General features: G+C 36.3%; 2 protein-coding genes and 1 long non-coding RNA gene across 7 annotated transcripts in view; 2 read left to right on the top strand and 1 right to left on the bottom strand.

Annotated features, from left to right (window-relative positions):
* LOC139959674 (uncharacterized) overlaps nt 1–27,397 on the top strand; it is a 254,502-nt gene that overhangs the window by 185,162 nt on the left and 41,943 nt on the right. The gene's annotated exons all lie outside the window — the stretch shown is intronic.
* Nucleotides 1,944–27,397, bottom strand: part of LOC139959658 (uncharacterized) — a 40,980-nt gene continuing 15,526 nt past the window's right edge. Inside the window, exons 6-7 of one of the 2 annotated variants that reach the window (XM_071957456.1) lie at nt 25,887–25,977; nt 1,944–8,038 (exon numbers count right to left, since the gene is read on the bottom strand). In XM_071957456.1, coding sequence (XP_071813557.1) covers nt 25,911–25,977 — 67 coding nt within the window. In that variant the 3' untranslated portion in view covers nt 1,944–8,038; nt 25,887–25,910. The remainder of the gene's footprint in view (nt 8,039–25,886; nt 25,978–27,397) is intronic. The other variant, XM_071957455.1, reaches the window with a different exon arrangement.
* LOC139959666 (uncharacterized) lies at nt 11,298–23,890 on the top strand. Of its 4 annotated transcripts, none has more exons than XM_071957468.1 (6): nt 11,298–11,987; nt 14,661–14,696; nt 15,252–15,329; nt 17,131–17,208; nt 18,668–18,763; nt 19,271–23,890. In XM_071957468.1, exons 1-6 carry the CDS (start codon nt 11,885–11,887, stop codon nt 19,414–19,416), a joined length of 537 nt encoding a protein of 178 aa, XP_071813569.1. In that variant the 5' UTR covers nt 11,298–11,884; the 3' UTR covers nt 19,417–23,890. The 4 variants fall into 4 exon arrangements, with proteins under 4 accessions (XP_071813569.1, XP_071813568.1, XP_071813567.1 ...); XM_071957467.1 differs by having other exon boundaries at nt 17,128–17,208; XM_071957466.1 differs by having other exon boundaries at nt 15,249–15,329.

Below are 27,397 nucleotides of genomic sequence, written 5' to 3'. Positions count from 1 at the left end.
TAATAAGTTTGTGAAGTGAGGGCCAGTGGTACAAATGTACCGAAAAAGTTCGGAACAAAAATGCAGTCGCGAAATATAGGGTGTCTGACTGACACTGACCGTATCGTTGACGAGTAGTGCGGGGGGTTGGGGGGGGGTACAAGGCAGCAGTCGGAATTTTCTGGCTCCAAAACCCATCCAGTTGGAATTTCAGCCACTACACCCCCCCCCCCCCCCAATCATCAGGCCTTAGCTACGTCCCTGGTTGACCTACAGGTCATTGGGAGTGAATTCATCCTTAAAAAATATGACATGCATGGAAGGTTGTTATTGTACGACGTTCAGAAGAAACACATTTGGGGAAATCCGAACGGCTTGCAATTTACACTGCATGTCGGGGTGGCTATCAAATTGACAGATTTAGCTCATTTTGGATTTTTGTTTACGATTTTGAATACCGTTTCATATGAGAAAACCGTCGACTTCTCCTGTATAGTAGAAGAAAAACCCATGTTACTGTTCCGTTATATCTCGCATCTCCCAAGGAATATAAATGTGAGTATCGGGATGCAGCGCGAGACGCACTTTGATAATAACGGCGCAAGAAAATAATAAGTTTTGGGTAGACATAATATTTATTCCTCTATTAATTCAAAATAAAATAAAACTGTTAGCAAACTGCTTATCCACTAGTGAGCCTGTGTAAGAGAACGTGTACAAGTAAGTTGGCCTGACGTTTCGATCCTAGCAGGATCTTCTTCAGAGGCTAAAAGAATATGAGATTGGAGATATTTATATCAATCAGCAATACTAACTCCTCTGAGGCTTAAGGTCAAAGATCTCAAACGAAACAAGCAAAGCTCAATGCAAACTCCAAGACAAATACACTTATCGAGATTACATATGCTTAAATTGTTATTAATGACTAACTTTACACATTGTCGTTTTCCGGAAGATTTCCAAGTAGGCTCTGCGGAAAGCAACTCTCTTAAGGTCACTTCTTGGCTTTCGGAATAATGGCCAACGCGTATAGCGTACTGATAAACCCTCCTGGAAACGACAACCGGAAATGAATGTCGTATCCCTGTTTTGCCTGATGACATACTTCTGGCCGGCCAGGGATCTAACCCACGACCTCCCGGATGTTATGTTTCATTGGTTCTAATGCCATCGCCTTTATCCACTCGACCCAAGTCCTGCATGGTTTCAAATACCTCACCAAGTGGCCATATCAGGGGCATAATTTTTTTAAATTATAATACAGTATTTATTAAAATGATAACACGTACAATATGAATTTGATAAAATAGTATTATGAAAGAGTTACGTAGGAGTAAGCATTTTTTTTTATATGATGAAGATTTAGCCTTTGCTAATTTGATTTAATTAATTTGTTCTTCTTTACATCATACCATAATTGCCCTAGTTATGAATATTCATGAAATTTGGATTTTCCGAGTGCGAGTACAAAGTACCGAAAACGAGTGTTTAAAAGTGTACCCGAGTACGGGCTCCATTACGAGTATAAGTACGCCTGCATTCGCTTATCATGTGCAACCACAACTATAGGTGGTCTTTGTGGTGAATCATGTATTTGTATAAGCCATGGACAAGGAACACAAGATGAAGATAGTCTGCCCAAGAATGAAATTGATATCATTTGCTCGTTATTTTATTACATTATCAACATTATTGTTAATCTATATTGGAAGGAGATGGGGGGAGGAATACGATGGGAGAACAGAAATATGCATGAGTGTTTGATTAAAAGATTCTGGGCAAGTAGTCCAAAGAGGACATCCAGACGAATTCTAAAAAAGAAATACCATCACCCAGCAAACCTCGGGAAACCACGCAATCCAATGGACGAACAAAGCAGAAAGTATGTTCTTATTAATCAAATTGATTTCGCTTGCCATGGCATTATAACAGGGAATGCATAAATAAACACAACACAAGTAGAGTAAGATTTCCAGAAATATTATTATTGTAGAGATCTAACACTATTATAATGGATTCGGAATTGTATGTACAGACAGTACAGTATACTGTGTAATAAAGTAAAATGGCAAGGCAATGGCAATGGCAAAATGGCAATGGCAAAATGGCAAGTTAATTATAGTATAAGAGTAAAATGTAAAGCAAGTGTATCACAAAGAGGAAGCTGGAATAACTCTGTGAAGAAATGCTTCCCTGCATCAATTTATACTCTCCAGCAAACAAAGCTTAAGATAAATCCCTGGCCACATAAAACATCCAACAAAAGAAGCACCAGTGGGAAAAAGTTAAAGTAGTGATTCTCGTCAGCTGAACCTGAACGCTACCCCTAAGACCAGACCAGATAAACAGGAAAGACATACCCTATTGTGTTGATAGTTTACAGTATGTAAGGTAAATGAAGATGACCAGGAGTATAAAAGAGTGGTCTGAATCTATGTGATAATAGGCCCCAACCGATATAAGTTTGGTCTCCAAACTGAAGAATACACCAAAATAATTAAATGAGAACAGTGTAAATTGTGGAATTACTAAAAAGCAAAATGAGAAGCAATTGAAAATTTATGCTAGTAATGAAAACAATCCAGAAAACAGTATGAAAATGAGCTACACATGGTAGACTGAATTATACAGGAAATGTATTAACAATTTATGTCTGTGAAATAAAAGCAATTTAACAATATTCCATCATAATAGCCTATTTCTTATCAACAATTTCAACGACATAACAACTTTTATCTCATTATTAAGTAATGACCTTCCCATAATTGGCTTCACAGAAACGTGGTTCAGTAAAGGAATTTCAAACCTTACAAACATATACAAGTATACTCTACTAACAAATCACTGTGACGAAAGATGGGGTTGCGGGTCTTCCTTGTTTGTTAATAATAATTTGTTTTACGGAACGACTACAGCTCTCTTTAATAAAACTATTGTTACATGACTTCTAGCTATCTATAAGAGGGATTCAACCACTCATGGATTAACCAATAGTCACGAACATAAAAGAAGAGACATGAAAGGAGAATTTGTTCTGATAACTTCACTTTAAACATACATTACATTACATTAACACATAACAAATTAATTTCAATTTCTTGCAATAGAGTAAGTCACTGAGAGCAGGTAGAAATACAGACAGTGAGAGAAGTGGAAGAATAAAACAACAGTAAATAGAAAACATAAGAAACAATGAAAATAAACAAACCCTGATGGATGGTAAACCCAGCATAGGAATGAAATGAAATAATAAAACAAATATAGAATTTAAAAGTAGACATTTTAAAATGGCAGTTACAGTACAAAAAGTAACTTCTAAATACTTTGGTAAAATTTTGTAACACTCAACAGCAGATGTTCTTAGCAGGAAAAACTTGAATAATATTACAATAATAATGAATAATGATTGTTCATACACATTTCTGCATAATGTCACCAAATAACTAGGCATTTCACTTTTTAGGTTGCTAAAACTTTTGTTCAACATCTTTTAGGTTTTCAATTTGAAGGCCTAGGTTATAAAGCCTAGCTTATGGATGGTGTAAAATTAGAGATAATATTTCAATATAAAAGTAGCAAATCCAATAAAACTAAACATGTTGCATCTTTAAATTACCCACAATGCAATTTCCCCTTTTTCCTGAAATTTGGCACAAGATATACTCCTTCACACACAATTTTTCATATGAAAAAATGTTTTTTATAATATATAGCTACCTGTATCATAAATATCTACTTTTAGCTTTAATTTGATACTAAAAACAAGGAATTAACATACTGTAAATGCAACTTGGAATACTCTGAAACCAAAAAGAGCAGCAGGATATGAAGATTTCAAACAAGATATAATAAGAAATGGTATTTATTTTATCGCTAAACCAATGACTTACATTTGTTACTTATCATTTACTTCTGGTTACATTTCCAGATAAACTAAAATTGCACAGGTTAATCCAAGTTTAATAAAGTGGCTCAAATGTATATGAAAATTACCGTCCAATTTCTTTGTTATCATGTTTTTTTCAAAAATTATTGAAACATTTATCTACAATTGCATTTTTCATTTTCGAAACATATTCTGAGCAGCTGGCTTTGGCAAATGCTGTTGAAAACTATGTACTAATCATGATAAAACATAATATGTATTGGAGTGTTCCTTGATCTCTCCAAACATTTGATACTATTGACCATACTATTTGCTAAGTAAATTATCTTTTTATGGTGTAAGGGGAACAACCCTTGACTGGTTAAGCAGAGCTATATATCCATAGATATTAATTTAAATCATATAAAACTCCAAATCTGCAACCCGTTGTGGCGTTCCACAGGGCTCAGTATCAGGACCCCTGTTATTCATTATATGTCACTGATATTTGCAAAGTGGCAAAAATATGTACTACTCTTTTGTTTGCCAATGATACAGGTCTATATTGTAAATGCATAATACTGTTCTACTGACTTGAATAAATTTTATGACCGGTATGCCACTAAACAAGTTACCATTTAATGTAGATAAAACTAACTATAAAGAATTTAATGGCACTTAATTGGTATCATGATATATTAATCGATTGTAAAATAACCAAGCAAGTAACAAAGTTCTACTAAATTTCTAGGGATTAATATTGATAGTTAACTTTCATGGAATGACACATATTACAAGAGTTTGAACCAGTATTGTAAGAGTTGTAGGAGCGTTAGTAAGGCTAAAACTTTATATTGCAAATATTTATGTCCAAAATAAATAAATAAAAAAAAACAAGATACCTGTTTACAAGTTAGAAGGGTGTCACATACGTACACAGACACATATGTCAACTTGACTGCATAGGTTCCACTGATGGATTCAAATAATCAAAGCAACCAGAATGAAAACATTTCATGGTTCCTTGCTGCTGTTCATTAGTTCCATTCATAGGGAAATTTCTAACAAAGCCCTAATACAGCAACAGTAATTTATGCTCACAAACTTTTGTTGCCAAAGTAATGCTAAGCCCTGATATCAATTGCAACACACATCAGTGTGTGAAGACTATCTACCATTATCATCGTACCAAGTTTGACGAAATTCCGACTAGTAATAGTAGCCAAGTAATTGCAATTTGGAGTATTTCACGTTTGACCCCATGACCTCATTAATATTCATGAAATGAGAACCAAAATCAACAGGGTTAATCTACTTACTATGGGCCACCCACTCACCAAGTATGGTAATGATTGGTCATTCCCTTGTTGAGTTATTGTGCATACAAACTTTTCATAACGAAATAATGCTAGGCCCCCCCCCCCCATAAACATGCATGATATCAATTGCAACACACATCAGTGTGTGGAGACTATCTACCAATATCATCATACCAAGTTTGACGAAATTCCAATAAATAGTAGCCAAGTTATTGCAATTTGGGAGTTTTTCACGTTTGACCCGTGACCTCATTAATATTTTTTAACTTTGGCCTCGTATAACTTCGCACACGAAGGTCACACGGGGGTCAACCTATTGACATTTATGATCAGAAGGCACCTTTGACATCTGAAAATAGCATCGAAACTGTAAAAATCCCCAAAACACGAAAAGGTCACCAGAGGTCAAATTGAGGTCAAGGGTCACCCAGATGCGGGTCGACAGCTGGATTACATTGAAGCAACTCCCAACCTTAACGGACAGTTAGTTCTGAAGTTATCACAAAAATACTAGTTTTTTTATCATTAATTGACCTTTGGTGACCTCGGATCACATGACCGTTAAGTTTGAAAATATTCCCCTATACCATTTGCAACTTGTCCCAAAATATCAACCGTGTCACACCTTGGAACTGAGAGTTATTGCATTAAATGTCTGAAAATTAACTTTGACCTCGTATAACTCCGCACACGAAGGTCACACGGGGGTCAACCCATTGACATTTATGATCAGAAGGTACCTTTGACATCTGAAAATAGCATCGAAACTGTAAAAATCCCCAAAACATGAAAAGGTCACCAGAGGTCAAATTGAGGTCAAGGGTCACCCAGATGCGGGTCGACAATTGGATTAAATTGAAGCAACTCCCATCCCTAACGGACAATTCGTTCTCAAGTTATCGCAAAAATACTAGTTTTTTATCATTAATTGACCTTTGGTGACCTCGGATCACATGACCGTTAAGTTTGAAAATATTCCCCTATACCATTTGCAACTTGTCCCAAAATATCAACCGTGTCACACCTTGGAACTGGGAATTATTGCACTAAATGTCTGAAAATTTACTTTGACCTCATATAACTTCACACACAAAGGTCACCTGGGGTAAACCTATTGACATTTTTGATTGGTGAGACGTGAATATAGCATCAAAACTGTAAAAATTCAAACATTTTTTTCTTTGCCCATTTTCTCACCCAAAATACTAGTTTTTTAACATTAATTGACCTTTGATGACCTCGGATCACATGACCGTTAAGTTTGAAAATATTCCTCTATACCATTTGCAACTTGTCCCAAAATATCAACCTTGTTACACCTTGGCCCTGGGAGTTATTGCATTAAATGTCTGAAAATTAACTTTGACCTTGTATAACTTTACACACAAAGGTCACCCGGGTGTCAACCCATTGACATTTTTGATCGGAAGGTACCTTTGATATCCAAATCTAGCATCAAAACCAAACATTTTCTTTTTCGCCCGTTTTCTCCCAAACTAAGCACATTTTTTCTAATGTGACCTTTGACCTTTTGACCTTGGTTTCAAATGTAGTTTGATCTGCTGATTCCAAAAATCAACACAATAAGTCTGTACAGCCATCCTAACTCCGACCGAAAACTTTGACCCCTTATAAGTTCGCACACAAAGGTCACACGGGGGTCAACCTATCGATATTTATGATCGGAAGGTACCTTTGACATCTGAAAATAGCATCGAAACTGTAAAAATCCCCAAAACATGAAAAGGTCACCAGAGGTCAAATTGAGGTCAAGGGTCACCCAGATGTGGGTCGACAATTGGATTACACTGAAGCAACTCCCAACCCTAACGGACAATTCGTTCTCAAGTTATCGCAAAAAAACTAGTTTTTTAACATTAATTGACCTTTGGTGACCTCAGATCACATGACCGTTAAGTTTCAAAATGTTTCCCTAACCAGTTCACAACTTGTCCCAAAATATCAACCTTGTCGCACATTGGCACTGGGAGTTATTGCAGTTTTAGTATTTTGGGTTTTTGGACCATAACTGACCTTTGGTGACCTTTGTGGGCACCAAAAACAATAGGGTTCATCTACTCACTATGGGCCACCCACCCACCAAGTTTGATCATGATCAGTCAATCCCTTGTTGAGTTATCGTGCATACAAGCTTAAGCGTCACACACACACACACACACACCCACCCACGCACACACACATACACACACACACACGCCAACCTGAATACATAGGTTCCTTTGCTTTTAGCAAGGAACCAAAAACAGCAAAGATAATTCAAAAGATTCCAAATTTGAGTAAAATGTTGAATTGGAATTAAGCCACCCGATGTGTAAGTTGTAATCCATAAGCCCTTGCAGGTTTCTGCCACATTTCTGGTCACTTAAGTGTCGGAAAAATATTGCTGATTATTATTATTATAATGTCCAAGATTGATCTTCTACAAAAAGGTGAGATGGAATTATGTTAAAATTCTTCCTGCAAAATACCAAAGGCAAATAGGTGGTTTATATTGAGAAATGTCTGTTTGAAAAGAAATCAACAAGCCTCGGTTTAATAGACAACTTTTCTTCAACTAGTTTTGCCAGTGTCATTCACATCATCTAATTTAATGTACTGTAAGAGTAAAGAATGGCATCCATCAGCCTTGACAACCTAGACATCAACGTCTATATCTGATATTGGAACCTGATAGTAACACCCGTAGTTTATGGTACATATAAGCAAACCAAACCTATTCCCCTTCGGACATCAAGGCAAGTTGTTGGTTGAAACCGTTTGGAACCGTTGGAACCGAACCAGTTGGAACCGAACCGTTGTTTGGAACCGATGGTGGTCTATTTCCAAATATCTTTTGATGCATTGCCAAGTTATCGTGAAAGAAGAGGAAAGAAAAATTATCCTTGCTGTACATTTTTCAATTCATAAGTCATTCTGGAAAATTTGCACCAGAAAAGACAATAATAGGACTTTTTTTAATAAAAATAGATGTGCAACCAAATGATCCTAACATTGCAGTTACAATGTAACAATCATGTTCCATATACACTTTATTCAGAATTGTTTACAAGTGCATGCACGTATCACAAATGCATGCATGCGTTGACTTCACACAAAGTATAGTCTCACACGCCAATGTGACCCCTGCTCGAAATGGAATGGTTTGTGACGGGTCTTATGCATACATATGAGAGGAATGGGCTTGTCTAAGCAACTTTTTTTCAAAGGGCCTGGTCTGGTGGTCACTATAGGAGAGTATTGGGAAAACAAGAAATAAGGTTACGATTGGTTAGTTTACAAACTTTGCCTTATGTTGATCTCAAATGACCTTTGACCTTCACAGCAAAAGGTTAGGGTTCTAGTACTCATTAAAACGGATCCACGTACCAAGTTAATCCACGATGAACTTTGAGCTACCGAGTTTACAAGCAGGTGTCACATACATATACACACACAATCACATAGATTCCTTTCACCTCAGACAAGGAATGAAAAATCTTGATTAATGATAAATATGTTATAATCAAGTAAAAGTGTGGTAACAGCATGCTGGTAACCCCATGCCCAAAAGCTTAAAACATGATATGGGTATGTAAAGTTAAGCTCATGTACAATATCTATACAGAGGAAATATGTTACATCATTGATCACTGTGGGTAACAAACGAACAAAAGTGAGACATACTTCATGAAATCAGAAGTGTATAAACGTACAACAAACCAACCAACTTACCTGTATGATCTAGCCATGCAGCACACTACACTACTGTAGTAATACATTATAATTTACACTGCACACGTTACTACAGGTACAGTGTATGGTTCTGTAGTTACAGGTAGTTTGGTTTCTGTAATTGGAGTTGTCAAGTGGTAAGTAGATCTCTAATACAGTGCATAAAGTAGCTAGGGATGGCATTTTCCTAACTATTTATGGTTCTTTGGGTGAGGGGTTAGACAATGCATTACTAACATGCACTGTTTTAAGTTCTTGCATAAAGTATGCAAAATAAAAAGATGCGCCAAGGGCACGGGTATTGTTCAATGCAGGTCATGCTGTTACAGAAAAAACAACATGACATAATTTTAATTGGTATATAATTCATTAAATATGATTTTTTTTGTGCATGGATGTTATAGGCCTGTGGGAATATAATTTGCATAACAAGTATTAATTCATTCCTATTTATATATTTCTCAAATATTAAAAATATATGTGTTTTGTCACGTGACAATTTTAATTGGTATAATTACTTAAATACAAATCTTTTTTTCATTGCCGTATGTATGTTAAAGGCTTGAGGGAGTATGTTTTGTAGTACAAGGATGAATTCATTCCTACAGTATTTGTTAAATTTCTCAAAAAATTTAAATATATTTTTTGGGTAACAGCATGACATTTTGAGTAAGCATTAAATTCTGTAGGTGAACAATGAAGTGGAATGCAGGGCAAACTTAAAGTTTGTTCATATAGTTGTCAAACACAAGTATTTAACTAATCAAACCTGCAGAAAGTTTAAAAGCTATCTGGTTACAATTTCTAAAATAGGCTTGATACTAACAGTCATTTTTTATCAAATTTAATAATTTATGCAATTTATTGAACATCAAAATAAAACAAAAACTTTGTCCCTGGATAGAGCCCTAAGGCAGGCCCCTGGACCCTGCCCAATAAAGGCTTTGTGCCAAGGTGCTTGCAGTGTGTGCTACACATGTTCAGTCATTTACGTCCCCCCACTTTTCAATTGGGATTGACGCCACTGCAAGGACGCCTTGCTCATCTTGTACGTGTATACATGTGTTACGTTAGGCAATGCATTAGATAGTATAATATTGAGTTTAATGTATGCATTTGTAATAACAATGAGAGCTGTAGTGTCTGGGTGATACATGTTTAATTATGAATAGTTACCTCATTCCGTAATGGTTGCATCCAAAATGGCTGTATTCAAGATGGCTGAGCCCATCCATTGCTAGTAAATGGGACAGACTATTTTCTATGTGTATAATGCTTTATTGCATCTGAGCTTATTAAAACCATCATTTATACCTTTGATATTGTTATGCTTTCTGTGTTGACCAGCAAGTAAAATTATTGAGCATATGTGAGATAGTTTTAAGACATTTTCTGACCCAGTGTGTGTAGGCTATTGTGTAACTTCTAAATGGTATTTACTGTAGGTACCAGTTATGGGACACTATTGTTCTCTGTCTCGCTGATGTTATTGTTGATAGATAGGTATTGTTGACTGTAGCATATCTCGAGTAATAACATCCCTGTCACCATATTCTATAATAAACAGTACGGTTGCAGTGTCTAAAATTAATCCGTAACCTGTAGCCTTTATAATCTCATTAGCTGTTCATTATATGTAGCTCCATTTCATTGTACATATCCTTCATTATTTAAGATTAAACCTAAAAGTATGAATTATCAGCGCCTTGTATTGTCTCTTTCAGCTGTTTTGTTCAGGTTGAATATCAAGGCAGGCTCCACAAATACATGCGAGAGCAGAGAATAGATAAATTTATCTCAGTCAAGATTAATGTTTGCTAACTTAATCACTTTCTCTCCCCTCCCTGAGGTCACTGCGCACGACATGACATCTGAAATCTAAAAATTGTAATTAGTTGGAAATCCAGAACAGTGAATAAACTCCCAGCCTCCAAACTCCCACGACGATGATTGTATGTCCAGAGGTTCTCAACCAGTAAGGAAGTTCGTAATTATATATATATATATATATATATACATATATATACCGGGATTTGAACCACAGGCCTTCCGCTCTGTACGCGGACACCCTAACCACTAGGCTATGGACGCTGATTGTATGTCCAGAGGTTTGAAGCCGGTAAGGAAGATCATAATTCCACTGTAGGCGTTTGTCACCTGTATCTAACAATATACTAGTTCTGTTTTTGGTGACATATTTTGCCTTACTCTAGAGATCAAACATGATGCTGACCAACTCGAAAATCATTTGTGAATCCTAAAGCCGGATCTCGAAAGAGATACTTTGAACAGACTTTATGCATATATATATATATATATATATATATATATATATATATATATATATATAAATGAAAATGTATGTATATATATATATATATATAAATGAAAATGTATATATATATATTTATATAAAGTGCACATTAGGTGCCCATTGCATATTGAAAAATGCTACCTTAGAGGGACAGTAACGTTAGGGGAACATATTCGTGTTCCCCTAATGTTTAAGGGTATGTTCATTCTGTTATGAGGGCTTCGGTGTACAGGTAATTAGTACCCATTGATCGTGGATGCTGCCCTCTACACCCCTTTATTTTGATTGGACGATTACACATCTGAATGGATATTTATAGCTTGGCAAATTTTGTAGTAGTATATGTGACCTGTGCAAAATTTAGCTATTAGGGACCCATCAAGATATATCTCGTTTATTTTATCGTCCTATCGATATATGTTTCACTATCGATGCTCTTTTAATGCTGGTAAAACTGACCAATGGAACTGTTACCTTGAAAGTCACAATTTCGATCCCTATCCCTTTCGGTGATACATATACTGATATCCATGTTCATATTGACGCATTTTCATTTGGTATACAAACCTTGTGACGTCATCACCGCGCAATGTCGCTAAGTGTAATGTGGAGCTCATATGGACGTGTACAGTGTGGTAAACGTGTTGTCCGTGTGGCCGCAAGTGTTCACACTGTATGCAAACAGGAACGGTAAACCTAACTTTTGTTCGTGAATCGGCGCGGTATCCATGTTACACTATCAAAATGAGAGCCGTCGAGATTGACTTTGGAAGCCTAGGTAATACCGTAATACTTTCTTGCAATTGCTAGATATTAATTCCTTTACCAAATGCTTTATTGACTAGCCTAGGATTAGTAATAGTATAAAGTAGGCCTCAGTTCCCTGTGCAGCTGGCTGATTACCAATCACAATTTGTGCAAATTATAGCTCAGCTCTCACTTGTCTCACTCAGTGTAAGCCTAACATTAACAAGATCTAGCCTAAGTTACAGTAATGTTAGTTTTGCCCTAGATAGGCTAAACTTCATTTTAATTACATGACCTTTGCCCCAAAAACTCTACAAAAACACAAATAGTTATGAATGATGCTTACATAGCACCGTTTTTTGATGCAAATGATACAGTAAATATACCCTAGGCCTAGGCCTAAGTTAAGCCTTAGCCAACAGTAGCCTATTGCTGAAGACAGGCAAGGCTGGACAATGCTTAGCCTACATTAGTAAAATGCCTTATTGTCTAGAGCTATTGTGATTTTTTTGCCCACAATTAACTTAAAATACAAAGCCAATTTTCAATTCTGCCCAAAAATTTAATTTATAACAGCTAGCCTTAAGCAGGGTAGGAATTAATATTTGGCTTTGGGGGACTAGCCTAGTTTGGATATAGAAAAGTTGAAACGCCCCCTTAATGTATTTACGAGGGCTTTTTTAAGGTTTAGGGGGGCTCTTTTCCAAAGTTCAATATATGCTGTTTATGGAAATGGTTGTAAGCATTCAACAGGATAAAGTCAGCATAATTGCCCTAAATAGTGTTGCGACTGTATAGCAAGTTCATTAAAAGTTTGATAGCAAAACTTTGCGAGCATTTAGCAAATAATGTCAATCCACCGAATATATGACGAAAACCAATAACCCATCAACTGAAATAGAAAACACAGGTTTACTTCCACTGGTGACTTTTCCTAAGGCATGTATGTTTTCGTGTGTGGATAAAATCACATACCTTCCAAACAACTGCCAATTTCCAGCAAATTTAAAGTTGTAAACAAAGCTATGCAGTTTTTGTTTTGTTTTTGCAAACTGATGGTTAGGCTACATTTCCCATTGACTTAGTGTGGTTGTTAGGCTAATATTTGGTTAAAAATTGCAAGTTTTAATGGATATTTTTAATTTTTATTTTCAACACAACTTGAGCGAGTAAACAGATGGATAGGTAAGATTACCATGTTGACCTTCTTCACCTATGAAGTTAGGCTACTATGTGGTCTGAGATTTGTGGGGATTTTAGGTTATTGGCACTGAAATTGCTTAGTGGAGGCCGTAACCGCAGTAACTACTGTATGCGGAGATTGTGCGTGACCCTCCGGCACTGCTTCAAATTTTATGCGGGATTGTGAGAACTGTTTGCGCGATTCGCGATGCTACTGCAATGCCTAGCTAAAACAAAAGCATGTCACAATTAATTTTACACAGACACCTGATATAACGAGGGCGATTTTCATAAGGGCGAATCGCCCTTCGCCCTGCTTATTTCCGACCCTGGCCTTGACATTTCACTTCCATGCTGTGCCCGTAGAGGTGGGCAAATGTACGCACAAAGTTAGGAGGGGCACATTATTAGAATAATCCAGTAGCATAGTGGGCTTGTAGGATTAGATCAATGATCCTAATGAAAGATAATCCACAACAATCATCTGCAAGCATTTTTCATGTTAGACCAAATAGTATTTCCTCCAAATATATTGTTCACTGCATACATAATGTGTAGAATTGGGCGAACTTTGACCTCAAGATGTCGCTTTTCCATCACAAAATTGCCCATATGCTAGGCCTATACAGATATTCATGATTGACAAACTTAGCATCAGTTTGTCCAGTTTTAAATTGCATTTTTTTCTTTTAATAGATTATACAAACAGTCAAGGCTTATTCATTTTCATTGTAAATCAAACAAATTCTTTTTAATGGTATGTACCTATAAAGGTTCAAGTTTAAGGAGTACATATTTCTGCTTTCTTTAATAGGGTTAGATATGCTGGCCTACTGTTCCTGGGGTGGTACTCTGATAAATATGGAGGCACCTCAATCAAGGTTCCAAGTCAATGATGGGCCTAAGCCTGTTACTATAAACCAAGGATAGTTAGGACACAAGTGCTTATTAACATGCGGGAGGGGGAAGGTTGACCAAAAATTAGGAGTCAGAGCTGTTTCACTGATGAGGTGTTTGTTGTGCAACTTTCAGCAACATTTTGCTTATTTTACCTGTGGCCTCCTGACCTTTGACCCTTTAGCTAACTTATGACAACATAAAAGTTTTCTGTCTTATATAGGCTACTTCACATATATGCTATATGGTGAAGTCAAAATTGACCCCCACTCATACACAGACATCAAACATTTTTTTATTCCCCCACCCCAGTTGGTACTTGCCAGCCAATGGCATAAGGTTATCATAAGGTACCCCATTAAGTGCCCACTAGCCCACCAGCTTCTATACCACAAGGGATGGAAATTAGGCTACTTGTCTGTTTACAGACCATTGGTTTGTTCAAAAACAGGTGACCCAATGGAATAAAACATCTCCCTGTCTCTAAATGTATACAAGGATGAGATAATAAAGTTACAACACAAAAAGTGACAAATATTTTAGCTCCTTGTGAGAGTTTGGTATTAAGGTGGTGATAACTTTATTAAACAGATCATGGAACATACTTCTTTCTAAAATTTTACAGGGCAGGTTGCGAATGAAGACCGAGAAGAGGCAATGGGTAAGATCAAAAATTATACTTGTAAGAGAAAGGAAACCATTTCATTGTGTTTTGGATAAAAGCTTTGTCAATTGAATGATGGAAACAAAAGGACCCAGTAATAGCGCAATTGAAAAGCTTCATGTAAGAAATTTTAGAGGCTCAGCCGTAAGTGTTTGTTTTGTGGATATACTATTTGGTGTCCTTAATAGCTAGGTATGTAAGGAATGTGCAATCACACAACTTTTCATGTGGATTTTGCGATTATTCCTCCATGTTTTTCTCTGGGCACATGCATGCAATGGTAGACAACCTTGAAACGTATTCCTCATGGAAAACAACCCCAGCGAAGTTGTAACCACCTAAAATAATATTAGTGTTTGGATGCACCATTGACCACCATAGAGTGTAGGACTCGTAGTCCTGGGGGAGGGGTGTTGGTTCGAATATCCTATCTAAGCCTCAGTTTCTTTGTATATTTCAAATTTCATAGAAGTTTCTCCCAGCCAGTCAGTAGTTCTAATATGGTGACTCATGTATTAATGTTGTTAGTTCATTTCTTGCTGTGTCCAGCAGAACAGGTGGCTGATGTTCAACAGAGAAAAAAGAGAGCAAGAAGAGAATCCCCATCCATGACCAACAAGTCACCTGTATGTAAGTATGACAGTTTATTATACTGGATATGTAGGGGCACCAAGAATTATGGGAAGAGGGATAAATGGCAAGAATGATGTCGAAAAATATGAAATGTTATTAGATTAATCTTCAGCAAATTGAGAATAAAGTGAGACTTAAATGAGGGAAGTCAATCAGCTCCTTTACATTTTGCAGACTAGATCATTGCCTAATAAATAAAGTGATGTTATTGCAGTTTGTTATCAAGTCAGTTCAAACATAACATAACTGATTTTGTCGAGAAAAAAAAAAGATATTAGAGGGACACAGAAAAAGTTATTAATCTTAACTGAGACAATTACCTGCACTGACCTATAATATACTGAAGTAGAACATGGTAGAACTAGATGTATTAATGTAATAACTGGTGAGGCTTATATTCCTCTAGCTATGCTGTAAATTTTGAAAGCTACATAAGTGATGTTCCATGTGACAAACAGTTATCAGCTTGACATTGTATTAAAACTTTTGTATTTTGTATCTGCTTTAGCTGTTCATTACTCTCAAGACTCAAACATCTGCATTATATCCTTTATGAAATACATTTCCTACCTCGAAACAAAGAACTACAGAACTGTAGTAAACTTACCAGACCCTATAATAAAATACCTATGCTACATCATTGACCTACTCGATATCAAAAGAGGTATTAGTTAACAGTAGCAACTGGCTGTTTGACTTTTGTCATGCAGTCTTACCAAAACTATAAATCAGCAATCAAATTGAAGAATATAGAGTGTAACTTAATAACTAATAAATATACCCCAAATATTTATTTCTTGTACAGAAGGACTCTCATATGCATGTGGCATACAAGTCAGAACTATGTTTTCCCTAATTCCAGTTCCTTTTCTTTCTCAGGCAAATGTAATTGCATTCCAAATGAATTATACTGACAGTCTTAATCTCCCTGACACATGCAATGGTTAACAAGTGGTTACTTTACACAGTAACAGAAGGAAGATAACCCTGCAGACTTTGTGACCTCATAATGCTTGTGTTTTGTAAATTTGGTTGGATGGATCATTCAATTGATATAAATTATCATTATGAGAGCAATTGGGCAACTAAATTTAATAAGCTACAGTAATATACTGTAATTTTACATGTAATTGCTAGTTGAGTCAAGGGATGGATATAATTTGGTGCCATCAGTTCTAGTTATTTCCTGGTGTCTGTTATCATTTGGTTGAATAAGATAAAGTAGTTGCATGTTTTAGGAGAGATGAAAAATCTGTGACGTTTGCTTCAAGATGACTATGCAGCTATTGGAATTATCAATTAGTCTTGAAGCATAGAAATTTTAAAAGGCATTGAACACTCGCCCCAAACCGCATGAGGCCATCTGAAAAAAAGTTAACTTTCTGTTGCTTGTAAGTGACCTTTTGTTCGTGTGACTACAAAATGCAGACAGTTCAGTAATGAAATGCGATACCTTGTTATCTTTAGCTGGACCTGAGATGTCCATCGCTGTATTGGTTTTTACACTATGCTGTGGGTATTGATCACAGCATGAACTGACTGTACACTAGTGTCTAAATATCGATGGTAGCAAGCTGTGTGTGTGTATTTTCTGGGATCGATGGTGATGTCTAACACTCCTGTTACACCTCATTCGAAACTAGGTCAGATTACCGGCATTAGACTTTCTTTTTGAGCGAGTCTTGACACCCTTAAACTAACAACATGCTGTCATTATCTTATTTGTATTGATTTGTGTATCCTCATCAAACTCAATTGTTTTAACGGTCTTCATTTAATTTCTTGCTGTGTCCAGCAGTGCGGAGGGCTGATGTACAGCAGAGAAGAAGAAGAGCAAGAGGAGAATCCCAATCCATGACCAACAAGTCACCTGTATGTAAGTATGACAGTGTGCGAAGATCTTTATGACGGAATGTCCAAAAGTGTGTTTACAAAATGTTACAAAATCTTTAAGAGTAACAAGTTTATGAAAATAAAGGGACTAGGATAATGGAAGGCTCAATTTTTCACACTTTCACTAGGGAGAGGTTTTTGTTTGCATCATGTTAACATGATTGCCTTGTAACTCTCAAATTTGATTCAAGTTTCTTCATCGGCTGTTATGTCGTATTCTTCACTGAGCATGTCAATTTGGCCTGCATTCAGGCAAAAGGAATATACCAATCACTGCAGTATTGGAATGGTGACAAAATGCTGATCAAATAAGAATTAATATTTACTTTTCTTCACAATACAACTTAATCGCCCTTGTGCGTGGGATCAGATCCTCCTTGCATACTCACAAGGATCGGCAGGAAGCAGCTAGGGTAAACTGATTTCAGTAGACAGGACACACTTGGTTATTGCTCCATTAGTTTACTTTTGGGCAAAAATTAATCAGTTGCAGTTAAAGGTGGCAATTGCTCTTATTGTGCTATGGAAATCTGTTTAAAACAATAATATTGTTTATGCTTTAGTTTTTTTAGTTTTTATTTTGGGTAAATGCAATAATCAAATCATGTGGAAATCTGGCAAATGAGTCAAAGCAAGGACGGACAGCTATTTTGAAAGAAACACCATTAGATGAGCTCCTTTGGCATGCAAACAGCTGGAGTTTATTTGAAAAAAGTAAAAACAAGAAATGCGTACAATTCTTTGTGGGAATCAACTCAACCAAGGAAATGTTTGCAGAAGTGCTCCCATAATAAAGAAGATGTTTTTATGCTTTGTCTACACAGATGACTTTAGGCTTTGCTTGTATAAATATTACTTGAGCATCATGATGCACCTTAGTAAGAAAGCAGGCTAAATTTAGTTGGCACTTTTTCTGGATTTGAAATGACAGAGTAAAGTTTTATTTAAGGACTGGAGACACTCTTCCAGTACCTTGTTTTTATCAATTCGTATGTGATGAAAGGAAGGTTGTTATTACTGGTGCACCTTTATATAATGAAGAAAAGGTTTATTCCTATTAACAAGTTATACAACTTCACATACCCTGACCAGAATAAGGTACATGTGGAGGATTCCCAAGTTTCCCAATTGCCTCTACAGCTAGCTTCTGCAGCAATCATTTCCAACACCAGACAAATTGGGTATTAGATGTTTATTGTACACATATATTCAGACATTATGACTGCAATAGTTTCAAATCTGCTGAATATTAATGAGCATTCGCAAGACAACACTTCCTCTGGTTGCTTTACCTAGTGTTGTATGTCAGGCGTCAGGTACCTTCCATGGTGTATAACTGTATCATCAAACATGATTTCATATATAGTTCTTTCTAATTTTTGAAGTCATGTTCAAGATCAATTAACATGGATTTCACTTTTTATTTTCCTCATTTGTTTCAGGTAGGAAATACATTAAATGGAGTGAAAAGGCTTCAAAGTGTGTGGTGGAAAATTTTGAATGTTACACCAAAGGACTTGCAGAAAAGAAGCTCCAAAGTAAGTATGCATGCCTAAGTTAAGGCCTGATTAAATTATATAATACATGTTTGCTTTATCTCTTGAATATTAATGAGATCAAAACACTTAATGTTAATATCTTTAAATTGGGAAATCAGGCAACCGTAAGGTGTAATTTCTTCAAACATATTCCAATTGCAAAAGTACAGCTACCAAATGTTGGAGGTTCTTCAAACTTTGTTATGTTGACATTGGCAGATATTTGGAAACCTGCTGATATGTGCTGCACAACTGATATCAAGCATGAGGGACAAGTCTTAGCATTATTTGCAAACACAAATTTTGCTCTTGTTTCTATAGAGCTTTTTGAAAAAATCCTTATGAAACTAATCAGTGAACATCAGCAAGGAACTGTGTTTTCATTCTGGTTGTGTTCCTGTCAAAAAGTACCACTGGAGTTACCTTTCATGATCCTAACCCTCATAAAATTTTATAAGCAAAACAAAATCATTTCTAATTTGTAGAGTTATTTTTTTTCCCAACTAGGTCGCAATGAGATTGAAGATTTTCTGGAGGAAGGAGCAATAGACCATATGTTTGATTGGTGGACCGTCAGAACAAAAATATTCAACGAGACTAATAAACATAGATTTAGGGAAAGGGCTAGATCAGTAGAGATGAAGATGTTATAGATTAAGTGTGTTCTACGTTTACTGTGTTGACTGTAATGGATATAATAAACACTGACAAGGGACGTAGCTAAGGCCTGATGATTGGGGGGGGGGGCTACTCACATGAACAATTTTTCAATTGTTCACTTTATTCCAACTGAGTATTTGGAATGAAGTGAACAATTAAACATTTTGCAGAACATTTTTCAATTGCTCTGATGGAATGAAGTGAGCAATTGAACATTTTGCAGCAAATGTCCAATTGACAAGATATGATAAGTTGTTCAATGAAACAATTTGCAGAAAATTGTTCAATTGCTCAGTTAAAGCAACTGAGCAATCCAACATTTTCCTGATTTTTGATAAGGTTTTATCTTGTTATCTAAACAGTTTACTAAAAATGCCAACTTATGGGGCAAGAGTTTTCTTATGTTGATGGCACTTTTAAGCTTCTGTAGATTATCATTTGAGTGTTTTATTGTATTCCATAGAGACTATATATCCTGAACTTACTTGAAGGGTCAACCCAACCAATAGCAAAATTAGTACTTATATAAACCGAATTGAAGCTGGCGAACCTTGTACATTTGTTCTATTAGGCATTTGTTTTTAGAGCATTCAGAAACATACACAGTTTTGTATGGTGGAGTATAAGGATCGCGAGATACAATTTCTCAAAGTGGCAAGGAAAATGTGGTAAATATGACTGATTAAAGGTCAATTTTAACCGAAATATTTAGGTCATTCACAATCACAAGAATATATGAATAGGCCTAGGTAAATTTGAGTGCGACAGTCAGAAATTCTGATTGTCGCACTCAAATTTTCCAATGTCTGTTTTACCAAGATTTGGGGGGGGGGTTGAGACACTCCCAGAACCCCTCTCGAGCAAGGTCCCTGCCACTGCAGTGTGGGCACATATGTTTAGCTGTTCTAGTGTTATAAAAAAGTAGAGAGAAGGAAGAGAAACCTGCTAATGAAGAGCTTCTGTGTTCCAACTTGATCTCATTTATCTATTTTCTCATAACTTGGGTAGCTAGGCTACTGAAAGTATTCTAATTTAAACTTTAAGTGTTTACAATTGATGGGTATGTTATTTGCATTATTGAAACACAACGTAATGGTAAAAGAAAAGATACTTAGAAAGTTGTAAACAAGAATAACAAAAGGAGCTTCAAAGATTAAAGGGATAAAGCCCTTGATTTTTTTGGGTTTTTTTTAAGTCTAATCATGTACTTTATAAGATTATTGATTGTTATATAGCATAATAAAGGTAATCTGATCCATTGAAGGAATATTCTTTGATGGTAAGACACTATCCATAGAGATCAAGCATACCTGTATGTGTGTTTTTAACTTTTTATGAGTGATATGAATATTAACCTGTTCAAGTTTATATTGAGTGGTATCAATGTTCAGCTGTTCAAGTGTGTTAAAACAAAGACAGAAGTGAGAAGCGGCTGCAAATTAAGAGTTTGTTCCAGTTTTAACTGAATACATTTTTTAAATGAGTGGTTAAACATCTTATATGTGCCATTTTAAATTAAAGTAATGCACAAGAGGTAACATCACTTGATAAACTCTCAGAGTTATGTACAGTGAGCATTACCAATGTGTTGCTGATACTTAATATCATGAACTCATATGTTTCAATCTGCAACAATCTTTACCTGCATTAGCGGGAAGAGAACAAGTTATAGCAACATATGTGACAGTGATTTGCCAAATTAGCATTGTTTGGTGTTTTCTGCCTAAATGAGCACTTTGAATGCGCAATGATAGAAGTTAATACTAAAAGCAAAATTTGCCTGTTTAAAAAGGGTTCTCAGTTGACAGCCAAGTTATGAGAAGGAGGTTATGGTTGGCTGTATGTTTGATAACATAGACAAACTTAAAATACTAGGTTGAACACCAATTACATTTTCATTACTATTTTCTTATGGGAATGTACTTCTTTGCTCAAATAGTTTGATGCATAAATTGCTAGTTTGCATACAGGGAAAATGTAAATAAACAGTACCTTGTTTCGCAAAGGGAACCTCTTAGAAGTGAATGCAGAGGTCAACATGTTTAAAAGCTGTATGTAATGGTGCATTTTCACTGCTGCTCAATCAGTATTGACAGCCCAGTATCTGTTGCCTCATGTTTATGACATGGCTAATTTTCCTTTTTTTCATCAAGATAGGTCAAGTTTTCCTACTATAGATCTGTTCATGTGATTATTAAATGTTAGTTCACTGTTTAAAATATTTGAGAGATGTTGAGTTAGTTGTACCTTTCTTTTGCTGCATATTAAAAGCATTTCTGGTCACCTGTCTATTCTATTCTTTTTTATCTCATCCTGATAAAACATGCTAATACTTACTAAAGATCACTCACTGATCTGCTTAAAGTCAATCATTGGTATAAACCAACACACATGCAGACAAGGATACATTGCTTGTGAGAACCTGTACACAAAGCTCTCAACAAGATGCAAGCAAGCAGGTGTAGTTCCAGCAAGTAACTCAAGAATTATACCACAATTGACAATCGATTACGTAATCACAGAAACTTTTTTTTTTCAATTCAGCAGATTTTCAAGCTTATTGTATTGTGTATTGTTTTTCAAAAATACTATGTAATTTTATTGGTCATTGAAACTTCTCACGGAGCACTCACAAAGAATTCACATAAGATATGAATACTTTGCTATACTATGACTCTTGTCAACACTACTGCTAAAATCTAGTTTACTATGTATGTTTTATTCAAGATTTCAAGGCCTTATGTTTCCTTCATTTAATAACCAGCAATGTTAACAGAAAGGGATCCACACTTCTCTTGTGGTGTACTTTTGTATTATGTTCTCATTCCAAATGTTCACAAGTTGACTAGTATAGTGTACTCCTGTAAACAACACAAAATATGCATTTAACTTGTATTTTCAAGAGTGTGTATGAGTAATTGATGACCTTTGGAATGGTTCATACTATGGAGATAGTGTCAATTGCATATAGTATACTCTGCACCCAATGATCAGTTTTAATCTACATTAATTTCAAAGCTGCTGATTTTCATTTATTTTTGTTGTTCACTTGCCATAAGGATTTTATTAAAATTAAATGAAAAATATCTTTGTGCTTGAATGTTTCCTTTCTTAGTATTTATGCTTTCTGGCTTGGTTTGTGAAGTAATGTGATCATATGTATTGTGTTTCTGGTAACATTGAAAAAGGCTTAGGGAACATAGGCTGTGATGGGGGAGGGAAAGGATGTATGATTGATGAATTGCTGACCAATGTCATTGAATATGCTAGACATGGATCTTCCATCTAGCCAAATGGATTAAAGCCATATCCGTCAAGCTAGTCACAAGTCTGCCCCCCACTCACACAACCCCAACATTTTACTCCCTATGCACGCTAGTGGTTCAACAATAGAGCCAAGAGTTAACTGAATAAAATCAGTGGCAAAAAACCTTCACACCCATAAATACAGCCGCCCACACCCCCACCCCCCCCCACCAACACAAGAATGCCTCTTATAATGCAACTCGTACCCTCATTTAATGTCATGTGGTGACCACAGTATGCCTGAAGTATACTGGCTTTGTAAAAGACCAAGCTAATTAGGTTTTCCTCGGTGGAAAAATTTGAGCAAGCTATGTCTGAGGTTAAAGCTACACAGATAAGAGAGGTAGAAGTGTGCCATGAACACTACAAACAGACTGCTAAGACTAGAACTTCGTAAAAGACGAGAAGGAAAGCACCGTACTTATCAAAATAGCTACTCCGAGGGAATCTGACCGACTTTTGCTAATTATACATTGACAGCATTTTCTGATCAAGAATAGTGTTCGACCGATAATAGGTTAGATAATCGGCATCGGGCCGATTATCAGACAATCGGTAACCGGCATCGGCAAAATCCATTGCGCTACCGATTATTTGGAACCGATTATTAGGTTCCACATCAAGGATTGTATTTTTACGCGCTTTTGATTCACCACAACTACAACGGGAGAAGTTCCATTCAGCGCTATTCATAGCCGGCGAAGGTGCGCTGCTAATCTACCGTGAAGCGGTATCGCAAGTCCCTCACGCGAGTTTGTACTAATGCTGTTCAATATACTATCCAGTTTTAGCAGTTAACATCATACAGTATACTCGCAATAAGCTTAGAGCAGGGAGCTGCAGCTCCCTGCTTAGAGGGACGACGTTATTATTATTTTTTCACTTCGCTTCTTGCATCTAACGAAACCTCCTGTTATCAGGTTCAACGATTGATATGAAAGATTATTTGTTTCGAGTAAATGTAAAACCAAATCAATATACTTTTAAACCACTTTGGCCATTTCACCGTAGGTGAAAACTGGAAAGTGAGAGTGGCATTACGCTTTGTTCATTGTGAGTTCTACGTACATTAGGCTAGTCTGGCTAGAGAACTGTTGAGCTAACTGTTTAGTTTGAAAATACGCCCAATTTTCTACAAATGCCATAAAATTATGCAATCAAGGGCCCAAATACTCCTACAATTCCCTAGAAAGGTTTGGCGACAGTCCTCGGTAGTTCTACTGCATTACCCTTTGTGATTACCAATCACTGATTAGGCAAATATTCTTACGCATATTTTTGCGAAAAATCCGAAGCAACTTTTTTTCCCTGACCTAATGTACTATACGTGCTAAAATATCACCTTTGCAGTAATTAAACTCACCGACTAAAGCATGTCTGATTTCCAGGGACTTTAGTGTGTGGTTTTCCCACGTGTAGTTATGTCAATGGAGAAGCGCCATTGACTTACTGTGTATGATCGTTTAAACAACGTTCCATCGGAAGGTTTCCCTCGCATATGGCAAAACTTGAAGCAAACGTTCGGGATCGTGTTATCTTTTTCAATAAAATATTAAAATAAAACTGCCTATCCACTAAAGGTTATAGGCATCGGCCCAATTGTCACAGAAACTAATCGGTACTCGGTTAAGCTGATTATCATGTCAGTTGTACTCTAATCAAGAAATCTTTACCATAACTTGGGTTTTTGTCACACCGTAACATTGGAAAATAGTGTTGTTATAAACTAATGAAATGTGTATACTGAATTGAAAGTTCTACATTAGCTGGTTATATTTTGAGCAAATTTATTGCTTAAAATTGCCGATAATGCAGTCAACTTTTTTATATAAGATTCTTTCCTATAACATGCAATGAATGAATGGCACACACACTTAAACCGTATACCGATCGGAGAGTTGTATAAATGCATACATTATGTGAACATATGTACTGTACTCTTAACTGTTAATAGAGGGACATATGCAAGTGTCTCTCTATCGTACTAAAAATTGTTTGAAGTACGTAAAGAAGACACAGTTACTATCGCTTTTCTGATATATCTGTCAATGAATTGCATAAAAGATGCGATCCAAGTTCCATGTACTGCTATCAATCCCTCCAGTCTGCGGTGAATTTATCCTTAACGACGCATTTGCATTAAGACTTATATGTGGCTTTATATGGAAAGTCCATCCAAGGTGGTTTTTTTGACGGTGTCCTGGTACTGTACACTTTAGGGTTATATATATATATACAGTATATACATATATATATATATGTATATATATAGAATGGAGGCTGGAAGTTTATTCTTTATATATATTTATATATATATATATATATATATATATATATATATATATATATACATATATATATATATATGGAGGCTGGAAGTTTATTCACTTCAAACATTAATCTTGACTGCATGAGAAAAATTTATCTATTCTCTGCTCTCGCATGTATTTTTGGAGCCTGCCTTGATATTCAACCTGAACAAGTTAATTCTTTCTAGCCTTGACCCTGAGATACTATTACTTTCATCCAATCTTCAATGTGGCTTACTTGGGCAAATTGACTGAGCAAGCTGCTGTTAACAACCTCTTTGCAATATCAAAATCTGCCTACGATCAACAGTAACAGCATTGTTGTGAGTATGTAATGACATTCTCAGATCGTTAGACAACCCCGGCCAGTGAAGTCATCTTAGTGCTGCTGGATTGAACAGCGGCCTTTGATACAATTGACCACTCGCTGCTAATTAGAACGCCTCAATATAGCCAGTTTGATATTGGTGGGAAAGAACTTGAATGGGTTGCATCCCTGCATGGGAGAGAACAGTCTATTGCTAACACCTCTGCCACCTCCAACCCACTTGTCATGGACTGGGGAATCCAGCAAGGATCCATTGCGGCCCCATTTTGTTCGTCAGCTATACAGCGTCCCGAGAAGATATTTTTTCGTGTTCATGATCTGTCTAGTATCACCTATGTCGAAAACACCCAGCTGTTTATCACAAACAAACCAGAAGAGAGGTCAATTGCACATTGACAAGATCGAACACTGCATCCAGGATGTTAAAATGTTAATGACTAAGGACTACTGTACCTATATGCTTCTTTATAACAAATCTGAAGTTTTGCATTTTAGATCCCGTTTTGAAATGAAACCATACCTCTTACATTACTGCAGGGGATGCTCAGGTAAATGATGTTTCTTCTGCCCTTGATCTTGGAGTTGTTCTAGATTCACGCCTGTCAATGAAGCTAGATAGATAGAAAATTTATTGTCAATTTCAGAAAACAGAAAACGGAAATCATTTCCCGTCGACAGTAAACATAAAACATTAGTGAATACAAACACAACCATACAATAAGTAAACTATAAGTGAACAGCTACGAGAATAAAACTAAATAAGCAGAACCAGAACAGTAACAGAGGCAGCACAGAGGGGTGCAAGTGACAGATCACACACTGTGGCCAAATCGCTTTGCACGCGAGTTAAATAAGTGTATTGCCTCAGGTAAGAAAGAATTACAGAACCTGGACGTTTTAGTATTGGGCACCTGTAATCGTAACCCGGATCTGTTGAAAATGATATGACTATGAAAAGGGTGTGTGTGATCTTCTTTTATATTTTTTAGTTTCTTTAACAGACTCTCTTCATATATAGTTGAGAGTGACGGAAGACTTGAACCAATGCAACGTTCAGCTAACTTCCGAACACGTTCCAGCTCTGCCCTGTACTTCTTCGGCATACTGCCAAAGAAACATATAATACTGGACGTTATGACACTTTGGATGATTGACTGGTAGAATAATTTCATGATGGTATAATTAACTCTGCATTGTTTTAATTTTCTAAGGAAATAAAGTCGTTGGCAGGCTTTACCCTTAACAGCCTTTGTGTAAACATTCCAATTAAGTTTATTATCAATATACATTCCCAGGTACTTGTAGCTTTCTACCCTCTCAACTACTTTGCCATCAATTATGACATGATCGTGGACAATATTCCTTTTCCTAAAATCAAACACTAGTTCCTTAGTTTTATTTTTATTTAACATCAGACTGTTACTTTTACACCAACCAACAAATTTCTGTACTTCACTAACAAAGGCAGAGCTGTCATTATTATAAAGAAGACCAGTCAGCATGGTACCATCAGCATATTTGATGATGTTGCATTGGTCACTCGATATTTTACAATCATTGGTGTACAAGCAGAACAGCACTAGTGAGAGCACACATCCCTGGGGGGCACCCGTACTAATGACACACTGGTCAGATCTGAAATCACCCATTCTAACCATCTGAGGTCTACAACGCATATAATTGAAGACCCAGAGAACAATGTTATAGTTCACTTGCATGTCTAACAGTTTTTGCACTAATATATTGGGCTTAATAGTGTTAAATGCACTCGAGAAGTCAATGAAGATTGACCTCACAGACGTTTGTGGTTGGTCTAAGTGCTTCAAGACCCCATGCAGGTAATCAAGTATTGCGTCATCTACACCTCTTTTGCTTTGGTAGGCAAACTGATTTTCATCTATAACAACACCTTTTTCAGCTAGAAGATTTAGTACCACCCTTTCCAGACATTTCATGATATTTGACGTGAGTGATATCGGACGGTAGTCATTTAAACATGAGACCACTTTTGTTTTAGGAACCGGGATTATG

This window comes from Apostichopus japonicus, chromosome 19, assembly GCF_037975245.1.
Source record: "Apostichopus japonicus isolate 1M-3 chromosome 19, ASM3797524v1, whole genome shotgun sequence".
NCBI lineage: Eukaryota > Metazoa > Echinodermata > Holothuroidea > Aspidochirotida > Stichopodidae > Apostichopus > Apostichopus japonicus.
The sequence above is the reverse complement of the archived record's forward strand: the minus strand, read 5'-3'. Positions and strand labels throughout refer to the sequence as shown.